Source organism: Prosopis cineraria, unplaced genomic scaffold (assembly GCF_029017545.1).
Source record: "Prosopis cineraria cultivar Desert tree isolate PC_DT_omini unplaced genomic scaffold, ASM2901754v1 PC3, whole genome shotgun sequence".
Classification (NCBI taxonomy): domain Eukaryota; kingdom Viridiplantae; phylum Streptophyta; class Magnoliopsida; order Fabales; family Fabaceae; genus Prosopis; species Prosopis cineraria.
The window spans coordinates 46,524,033-46,535,180 of NW_026555334.1; the positions used below are offsets into that span (position 1 = coordinate 46,524,033).

Sequence of the window (11,148 nt, forward strand, 5' to 3'; positions counted from 1 at the left end):
AATTTGTATGTAATTTGTTTCTAAATAGTCCGTTCCCGTGAGATCGAATTGCACCAGCAACTGATGGTTGTGGGTAATCTTTACAAGGGAGAAAAGTCAAGATTCGTGTTGACATTCTCGGCGTCTTTTTTGCGAGATTTCGAATAGATTAGTCAGGGAGGGTTAATTTATTTAAGGAGGACGAGGAAAATGTTGATCCGACGAAGAAGAAAAATTCCACCCACGATTCAATAATAGGCAACGCAGGCTATTAGTTTTCACTTTTCACTGAAACCACCAATTTTAGTCTACGTTCTCCTAACACACAAAGCGCATAAGAATGGGAAGTGGTCAAAAGTGGGTGAATGATTGGCGACTAGCTTGGTGTTATATGTCAGCTTGGACATGTAATGTCTAAGTTCAATGGAAGATGGAACATGTTAGGTACACACACATCTTTCGTACGTGAGTTCATACTTCATCTCCAACCTCAGGTTCCCCTCTTTTCACTGACTCTCATCATACAAATGGAATGATCAGACTTGTTGGGTGATCATCCCATTCAGGAAAAAGACAAGAAGAGGAAAGGAAAATGAACCCGAGGGGAGAGAGGAACTTCGATGAGTGAAAACGACGCCGTACGGGGCACGGTGGGGTATGGTATTAAAACCGTGTCAAGACTTGAGACTCGAAAGAAGCCATAAGCCAAACGTCAGCGTGTCTCATACATGTTTGTTTGGGGTCAATATGTAAGGAAGAGGATAACAGCTGTATTTAACTCGATCTTTTTCAAAAATCTCATGTGGGTCTTCAACTCCGCCGGTCGCCTTCATGATGGAAAGTAGTGAAACTACACACACTCATATTCATTTTTCAACCCTCTAATTTTCTGTCATGCTACTTTTCAATCTTAGGAGTTCAGCTTTTGATCGGCTTTTTATTCATATAAAAATAATAATTCAACATAACGCGATACGTGTTTGTGGATTCAAGACTAACATGATCAACGATTTTTTTTTCCCTTAACTGTCTGCCATAAAAATAATATAAAATACATGACAATATTAATATTTGCGCGCGGTTCACAATTTATTAATAGTGCAACTCGTTTCGTGCAATATAAGAGGACTTCAAGAAATCCCACCGTTCATGAGTGAGTAGCATATTTATTAGCCAGCAGTATTCATAACAAATGTCTAAGGATTTATAATCAAATTGCATTATTTTAAAAACTAGCACCCCGTGCCTATAGCCTAGATGTATGGAAAAAATAACCAAAAACCAAGGTGGACGAAAGTGCCAAGTTGAAGATAACAACTGTGATTTCCAGAGTCAATTAATCTCTCATAAGATACACAATCACCTCTCCTTTAATGTCAATGTTTGATTGTCACGTTGGTGTCAAGGATAATGATCCTTCCACGTAGCGGCAAAGCTAGAATCTTCGATACACAAAAAACCTTTCTTTCTCCCTCAAATCAACTACCTCTCTTTATTTTTTAATTCAACTTTCAATTATAGATATACAAATGCAATAAGCCAACAAAAAGTACTCAACCAGTTAGCTTTTGAGTTTTAAATCTTCATTATCCATTGTCTTTTTTTTTTTTAACAAGTCCTTGACTTGTATTTAGAACAAGAACAATGCATTTATGGGTTAGTGAAAATAGATTTTTTTTCTGTTTTTTAAAGAATTAATAAATAATATTAGTGTTTAAGTACAGTTAAATTAGGGACTAATATTTACTGGGCTTTGAGTAAAAAAAAATGAATTAATTTGAGTTAAAAAGTTAAATTAAAATGAGTTTAAAATTTAAAATATTATAATAAGAAAGCATAAAGTATAAAAAAAATGTAAATTACAAAATATAAAATCCCATGCTTTATATATGTCATTTTTTCCGAGGCCCCTCAGCCACAAGTGGCTCGGGCATTGCTTCCAGTCTTCCACACGAGTCCAGCTGACATCGAGTGAGGAGAAAACCTTTCTTAATGGATACGGAGCAAGTATTCATTTGGGCGAGTCCGTCCAGTCCTCATGAATCGGTAACGCTTAAGGCCCATGTCCAGTGCCAAGTCCTGAGTCCACACCAGAAAAAGCATGGAAAGCCCAATAAGCGTGCTGACTGAGAATCGCCAAATGCCAAAACAATTTAAAAAAAAAAGAGTTCAGTGAATGAACAATAATAGTATAGTACCCTGATGCCAAAGTTGTGAAACTGGGTCCACTGTTTATTAAGCATTTGTAAATCGAGTAATGAGCTCGTACTCACAAAATTCGAGACCGATCATGCTATTGAGACCTTATAAGTGTGCACAGTACACAACATGCATTTTGTTTACGCATACCGTTCCATCTTATTCAGAAAAACATCGCATTGGATTCTTTAACTTTTTCTCAAGTCTCGTCCCCTTGTTCCTTGTCCTACTTGCCCTCCACGTACGCATACCACATTCTTTATCATCACTTCCTCAATAATTTCATTTTTTTAAATATAAGACCACTGAAAATTATGTAAAATAAATTAAGATCTACTCATGAATTCTTATACTTATACAATCGGGGTGAGTTCTAAAAGATAAAAATATCAAAATCTATATGAAATATCTTGTGGGTTAAAAAATCCACACATATGTTGACTTTTTTTTTTTATAAATATGATTAAAGTCAACTTTCTAGTCTATCATGATGAGTTTTTTGATATTCTTTATAATCACTAAGAGTTAATGAATATTATGATAGCTGTTGTTAATGAACAGTAAAGCTTTTAAAGAGTTAGAGTATACATTAATTTTGATTAGTTTCTCGTTTCAATAAAAATTGAAGCCTTTTAAAATTTTTAAAAGCTTAACTGCTATGTTTGGATAATAATTAAAATTTTGGGAGAATCTCTTAATTCAATCTCCCTTATTGTTTTTGATAATGCCTTCACACAGGTAGCAACGTTATATAATATTATATTTGAAATCTTCACCTCCCCATAGCTCTTGATTCAATCCCCTTTATTCATCTCATAATGAATGAAGTAGTGATCTGTCCGAAAATAATAACAAGAGAAAATGAATCTAACAAACCGAATACTTTTTGCTCGGCTTCGGATTTGTCCCAGTTCCTTGTCAGACGCGGCTAACCAAAACACGATTTAGCCCATCAGTTATTGTTTTCAACTTCAATCAATGGGTTCCATTAATGCGTGTATGTATGAAAAATTAATCATTTAATATTTATAATTTTAATTTAATTATAATTCAATTCCTAAATTTTAATTTATTATAAATTTATTTTTATAATTTTAACTCACTTGTAACTTAATTTATAAGCTTCGACTCTTATAACTTGATTCTTATATTTTTAACCATTTTTATATTGGCCTCATACTTTAAAAAATAAAATTATAAAAATTTAAAATAATTTTTTTATAAAAATTAAAAGTGTTTAATAATTTAAAATTTAGTCTTAAATTTTAACATAATTTTAATTTCTGTAATTTTTTTAAAATATAAAGATTAATATTTAAATTGTTAAAACAGCAAGTATTAAATTATAAATGTTAAAGTTTAGATATTGAGTTATAATCAAGTCAAAATTATAATAACTAATTTACAATGAGTTAAACTTTAAAAATTAAATTATAATTTAATTAAAATTATGAGGATTAAATAATTAATTTTTACACGCAAATATATCGAATTTAAAATGGATCATGGTATTCATAAATTAAATTTTATGTGCGTTTAATTTTTAGTTTGTCAAAAGTTTATTTGGTAAAAGTCCATTTGATAAAAATTAACTTAGTAAAAGTCAGTTGTTATAACGAAATTTATATTTAAATATATTTTTTTAAAAGTCAGTTTAATACATTAAAAATTATTTAGTTTGTGATAGTAAAATGTCCTTTTGAATGTACAATTATCAAAAAAGATATTAATTTATAATGATTTATAATTTTTATTATACAAATATAATATATTTAAAATATTTAAAAAATATAATAAATATTTTAAATAACATAAATTGTGATTTATAATGCTAAAAATTTGATCTCTAATTATTTGTATTTTTTAATTTATAATTTTAAAAGATGTAATAAAGATTTGTAATTTTTATTGTGCATTAATGTTAAAAATTAATATAATTAATTACTCAATTCCTAATACTAAAAAAATTGATACTTAATTATTATTATTAAAATAATAATTATATTTTAATGAATTAATTATTTTTTAAATAAAAGAATAAGAGATTAAACTTGGGGTAGTATGGTTAAATAACATCCTACTTTTTAAATTCACTTTTTAAAAATTTTAAATAATTACGTTTTAAAAATTTATTTTCAATTACTAGTTGAATGTATTTTCTAACTAAATAATTTTTAACTTTTTAAAAGTTAAATTTTAATTTCTCAACGTAAAATGGAGGAAAAGCAAACGAACTCTTTGTGGAACACTTCACAACCCGAGGCTCCTTCGGTCTAAAGCATGAAATAATGTGCATGGTTAAAGAATATACATCATGAAATTGGTGGAGGGAATTAATCCCTTGCCAAAAGAAGGAAGGACACGTCACTTTTGTTTTTCTTAAATTAATGGACTCAGTTAAGGAATCTAAGCTCATGAAATAAGTAATGCGAATGCGACCAAGCCGCTTTTCCGTGTCTTTACTTAAGGCGCGTGAGAGCGTGTTCGGGTGGGTTAGGTCATAGGTGTGGACACTGGAGAAGGGACACAGCCTTTCCCCCAAGGGCCAAAATTCAACATCATTCTTACCAAATCATGGATGCCATATTTCGGACCACAAGACAACGAAAGAACAAGCAATAGAAAGTAAAACCTTTTAACCAAATGTTGGAAAAAGACTAAAACCTTTTTAGCCCTTCATAATGACACAATCAAGATTCTGCAGCTGCCTCTGATTAATATATGTTAATGCCACACTTTTTCAGTTGCACTGCCAAACAAGGTCACATGAGAAGGGGATGGACTGTTTGTTCCCTCTCCGTCTCCATCTTTCTTTCATCATTGTGGGGTTGGAGATTTCTCTGTACAATCACCAGTCGATGGTTGGGAAGGCCCTAACAAAAAGGGGCCCACTCACTCCTCTCTTGGCCTAGAGCAATGTTATATCACTTTTAGCTTCCATAAGTGCAATATTCAACCGCAAAGACCACGACTCAAATCTTATGTAACAAAAGCTTTTGAATCCTCAACCCAACACTAAAAGGAACAGTGTGCGTTGGGGTAATTGTCTATTTGATCACGTTGGGCGGGAGAAGCCGAGAAGGAGCCTAACTTTTTATCTGACAAATGGCCAAAAAACGCATAAAAGACAAAGGAAACAAATCAAGCAGCGAAGCAGGAGGAGGGAAATATTTTTCCAAAACTGTATTACGCATTAAACAGTGTTTTTGCAGGGAAAGAGAGAGAGAAGGAATTTTGAAGCAGGTGAAGTAAAGAAGGCCCTCTCGTCAAACAAAAAAAAAAAGAAGTAAAGAAGGCCCTGCAAAACTACAACTGCCAAGTTCAGGGGTTCCTTGGAGTAGCATTAAAGACACTGTTCTGGATCTTCCTCACACAACCGGCTGCCAGCACCTCCCTTGAAAATCCGATGCAACAAAAGGGAAAGCAGATTTCATAAACACAAAATTTGCATTCATGTCTTGATGACTTTTGTTTGCACCAAAAATGGGTTCTGCTTCTAAGGCGCTAAGCTCCATTTTCATCCTCCTCCTCTTGATGCTCCTATCTTTTCAAAGAACTCGCATTTTGTCTTTGGATACTCTGTTCCACCCAGCAGGAAACTTCCACATCCACGTCCTGTCTGAGAATGGACAAGAAAATGACAACCAGATCAAGAAAGTCTCTGGACAAGATGAGAATGATGAGAAGGGGCCCCTGATAATGGAAAAGTTCAGAGTTTTGCTCGGACTCAACAGTGTCCACGCCAGAAGGCCGTCCAATGGCGATTCTGGCTTTCTCTCTCCATCGCCTTCTCCTTCGCCTAACATTGATCTCGAGGCTCCATCTCCATCTCCATCGCCTTCTCCATCTAATCTTCCGTTACCGCACGTATATGCTCATCCCTTTCCTCCACGACATCGTTCCCATTTTAATCCGCCCGCTCACAAGTTGCAACATAAAGATAGAGGCAGAATTCAGGCAATACTAGTAGGTGCTCTTGTGTCTGCAGGGGTTGCTACAGTGATTTGCGCTCTCGGGCTTATCTGGTTTTTCAGAAAATGCAGAAAGCATGCAAGGAAACCCAAAAGGACAATGCCGCTCTGTAGCAAGAACGGTGGAAGCGGAGGTACTTATGAAAACTCGTCCAGTCAGGTGGGTCTGAACACTGCCCTAGATCCGTTTTACCTGAATTCTTTGGGCGAGGATGTAGAGCGACACACTTGCAGCTTGAAACAAACTTGCGAAACAGTAAATACAAGCTCAGATCATAGCTCCATCCCAAAATGTGCAATTTACGAGAAGATGGAATTAAATCAAGAAATGATTAGCTCAGGATATGATAATGCCAGCAGTTCTTCCACAAAGGAAATTCTATCTGTTCAGGAGGACGCCGAATCGGGGAAACATGAACCCGAATCTGATGATGGTGGAGATAAAATTGTTACCATGGAACGCCATTCATCAGAGACTGAAAGTTTTCATTCCTTCGCCGATTCCCACTCGTCGAATGTTAGACTTTCCGATGCTTCAGCGGGCAGTGTGACTGAGACAGTGTCTCCGTCGCCTCGAGCAACTCAGTCTAATCCTATCAGTTCGCCAATTCCATTGACAAAGGAAATTCCTCATTCGCGCCAAACTTCAACTTCGAAGTTAGAATCTCCTCCATCACCGTGCATTACAAAGCAGGAAGAGCAAAAGATTGAAGTTTGTTCACAGTGTCCACAAGCCTCCACGCCACCCCCGCCGCCGCCACCCCCGACTCTACACGTGTCCTTGTTTTCTTTGCATTCTCTCACTTCTTCGTCTAGAATTCCCTACGGCTCTCCACGTTCATCTTCAAAGAACTCGGATTCTGACTCAGCACTGAATCGAAGTGGAGAAAATGAGTCGCCTTCTGCTCCTCAATCTCACCCTGCAAGATCCCCACCTACCATTCCTCCACCACCGCCCTTCAAAGGCAATAACAACAATGTGAAAACTCCACCTCCTCCGCCGTCCCAGCTTCCCCAGTTTACACCTCTGGGAAAAGATGGAGCCCCCTTACCGAAACTCAAACCACTTCACTGGGACAAAGTTAGAGCTGCCCCAGATCGCACAATGGTTTGGGACAAGCTGCGATCAAGCTCGTTTGAGTAAGTTCTTCATTCGTTAATAACGGTAATTGTTATTTTTTTTTCTTTTAATCCTCAGTTTCATCGAATAATGAATTTGAACCAGGTTTGATGAGGAAATGATCGAGTCACTTTTTGGCTACAATTTGCACAATTCAATGAAGAACGATGAGACAAAAAGCAAAACCCCTTCTCCAAGCAAACATCTTCTCGAGCCAAAGAGGCTGCAGAACATAACAATTCTCTCAAAAGCTCTCAATGTGACGGCTGAACAAGTATGTGAAACTCTAATACAAGGTAATAATGCTAGCGCACTGTTACTAAACTGTAATCATTTGCCATAATAAAAGAAGTTCTTTTCTTTATAAGTTCCAAATTCCAAAATCTTCAAGTCTCTGCCAGCAATGGGGTGCGCAAGTAATAAAGTGATAATTTGCTCCATGCTGGGAGTTGAAGGATATGGCGCTTAATATTATACAATAATCAGCAATGGTCTGAATCATCTGACTAATAAGTAAATCACCTCACCCACTTTTGAAATCATAATAGCACGCATGTGGATTTACAACATTTACTGATGGCAATCATGAAATTAATGCTTCTGAAATTGAAGATCTCATCAACTGATTAAAAAACAGGTAAGGGCCTCACTTTACAACAACTAGAGGCACTGGTCAAGATGGTACCCACTAAGGAAGAAGAGGATAAGCTCTCGAATTATAAAGGAGAGGTCAATGATTTGGGATCCGCGGAAAAGTTTGTGAGAGCAATGCTGAGCATACCCTTTGCCTTTCAACGTGTTGAAGCCATGCTTTACAGAGAAACCTTTGAGGACGAGATTGTCCACCTCAGGAACTCTTTTTCAATGCTTGAGGTAATTATTAAAATTATCAAGTCAAACTTCAAATTAAACTTTTCTCATTAAAGGTTGCTGACTTTCTATTTCTCTCTTCGGCTTTTATCCAAACAGGAGGCGTGCAAGGAACTAAGATCAAGTAGGCTCTTCTTGAAATTGCTTGAAGCTGTGCTGAAAACAGGAAACCGTATGAACGTTGGGACAATAAGGGGAGGTGCCCGAGCATTCAAGCTCGATGCCCTTCTCAAGCTAGCTGATGTCAAGGGAACTGATGGGAAAACCACGTTACTCCATTTTGTTGTTCAGGAGATTGTTCGATCAGAAGGAATCAGAGTTTCGGATAGCATCATGGGGAAAATCAGCCAGAAAAATAAGAACAGGACAGAAGAAGAGAAGGAAGATGATTACAGAAGAATGGGATTGGAACTTGTTTCTGGCCTGAGTACCGAGTTATACAACGTAAAGAAGACAGCAACAATCGACTTGGACGTTCTTGCTAGGTCTGCCTCGAACCTCAAAGACGGAATGGCTAAGTTGCAATATCTGGTACAAGAGTTACAGACGGATGAAAAGAGTGAGAACTTTGTGAATTCGATGAAGGCTTTTCTAAATTATGCGGAGAGAAATCTGAGGGTCCTGCAAGGCGATGAAGATAGAGTGCTAGCTCGTGTGAAGGAAATCACGGAGTATTTTCATGGGGATGTGAGCAAAGAAGACGCAAGCCCACTTCGGATATTTGTGATTGTAAGAGACTTTATGGGCATGTTGGATAATGTATGTAAAGAACTGAGAAGGTCCCAAGCACCCCGCACCCCAAATCCCCTGGCTCCATTCAGGTAGATTAGAATTAGAGTGTATGGTATGTTCACAGGATCAAATTATCGACAAATTGAGTGTAACTTTATTTTGATTTTGTTGGAGTTTTTGGATTATTTGAACCTCTCATTCTAAGGCCCTGTTTGATACATAAGTCTCAATTAAAATGGATTGAGATTGGGATTGATACTAGTATAGGGATTAGAGTTGGGATTGAAGTTTTAAAAGTAGGTTTGGTAAGGAGTAATATTTAGAGGAAATATTTGTAATAATTTTATCCTCTAATCAATCAAAAATTGTCAAGAGACAATAATGACCCTTACTGGAAAAAAAATGCAGTCTTAAACTTAGATTTGGGACTTTAAGAAAGTGTTTCGTTTTCACAAGTTCAGCCACAAGCTAGAATCTAGGCATTCTCAATCTCATACACACAACAACAACTTGAACTAGATCAAATAATGACTAAAGTCGCATCCTCAAGGGAGATGACTTGTGATTTAGAGAGAGATGAGATGTAGAAATGATGGGGACATCTTGAGGGAGATGACTTGCGATGATGATGTTGGCAAGAATGACTTGCATCGCATCTCTTCTCTCTTCCTTGTCACCTCCTCAAGGAAGAAACCCATGGCATTTGTGGAGGAGGGGTCATATCTCATTTCGATCTCCTCTAGATCTCATCTTTAATCTTGATTTTTTAGGTGGCGTCAGCAGAGGAGAGGCTAGCATCAGGGTCGGCACGTGATTGAGAGGAAGGCAGAGGGTGAGAGGTGAGATGAAGATGCTTAAGTGAAAGGCAGAGGGAGAGAGATGAGGAAGAGACGAGAGATGGGGGCATTTTGGTACGAAAGTAATCAACCTAAGATTAATTTTAGTGGGACTAATCAATACTAGGAAGTAGTGAGTTTCAGCATTCTCACCTAAGTAGGATTGAGTAATCCCAAGTATTGGTGAATGCCTCATAACAAATATGTGAAAGGTGGGATTGCTTTGACCTTATCCCGGTACCAACCATTGAATGTTGCGTAACAAATGAGCCCTTAATATTTTGCAATCTTGTAGGACTGTCAGTAATACTATCTCCTACTCTTATTCTTATAATTTAAATTTAAATTTGTTTATTTTCACGAAAATTCCACTTATATTTTTGGGCAAAGTAATAAATTTAACTATATACTATTTTTTGAGGAGCATTTGATAGTTTAAACTATTAGATATAAAATAAATCACGAACTTTCAAAAATAGAACATCCAATAGCCCGCCGTTAACTTTAGCTGACAGACGTTATGTGAGGCCTACAATGACATGTGGCAAAACATGTCAGAATGATAAAGATGCAAATTTAGCTACAAATTATTTTTTGAGGAATATTGGGTAGCCTCTGCTATAAAAAAAAAAGAACCATCCAATACCTTTCTTTTAATTTTGACCAAACACCATTTATTTTCATACTTGTGAGGTCCACAAAGTATTAATCTTTCCAATCTTTTTGCCTTCATTTTTAATATTAGTTCAAGAAGAAGAGGTTCAAAGAGTTTGTATCTGAAGACATTCACAAAGACGATGCCAATGAAGTAGAAGATTGATTTTACTATGCATTGGAGAAGCTTGATTCTAGCTTAATTTAACCATAAATTATTTCTTCTACTTTGTTAACGTTATCTTCGTGAATGTCTTCAAATAAAAACTCTTTAAACCTCTTCTTCTCGAGCTAAAATTGATAATAAAGGCAAGAAGATTTGAGAGATTAAAGCTTTGTAAAACTCATAAGTATGAAAATAAATAGTGTTTGATCAAATTACGAGAAAGGTATTGGATGGTCTGTTCTTTTATAGTAGAAGCTACCCAGTGCTTCTCGAAAAATAATTTATGGCTAAATTTATATCTTTACCATGCTGACATATCGTGTCTTGTGTCATTATAGACCCCACATAACGTCTGTCAGTTGAAGTTAACAGTGAACTACTGGTTATTTCATTTTTAAAAGTTCATGATTTATTTTACACTATTTGATAATTTAAGGTATTGGATGCTCCTCGAAAAATAATATATGGTTAAATTTACACCTTTACCCTATATTTTTTAAAGACAAACTTTACTCATCAACCAAATTATGAAATCTTAGAAATGCAAGATAAAACAGTCCCTATATCATCCATGCGTTTATATGGTATAAGTGGGGAAGAGGGACTCTCCTTTTCTCTCCA

The 11,148-nt window shown here is 36.0% G+C and overlaps 1 protein-coding gene across 1 annotated transcript; it reads left to right on the forward strand.

Moving 5' to 3' along the window:
* The first annotated feature begins 4,985 nt into the window (after positions 1-4,985).
* On the forward strand, positions 4,986-9,094 carry LOC129304716 (formin-like protein 11). The gene is made up of 4 exons (XM_054944476.1): positions 4,986-7,289; positions 7,375-7,565; positions 7,907-8,142; positions 8,239-9,094. Exons 1-4 carry the CDS (start codon positions 5,662-5,664, stop codon positions 8,962-8,964), a joined length of 2,781 nt encoding a protein of 926 aa, XP_054800451.1. The 5' UTR covers positions 4,986-5,661; the 3' UTR covers positions 8,965-9,094.
* Positions 9,095-11,148: the final 2,054 nt, after the last annotated feature.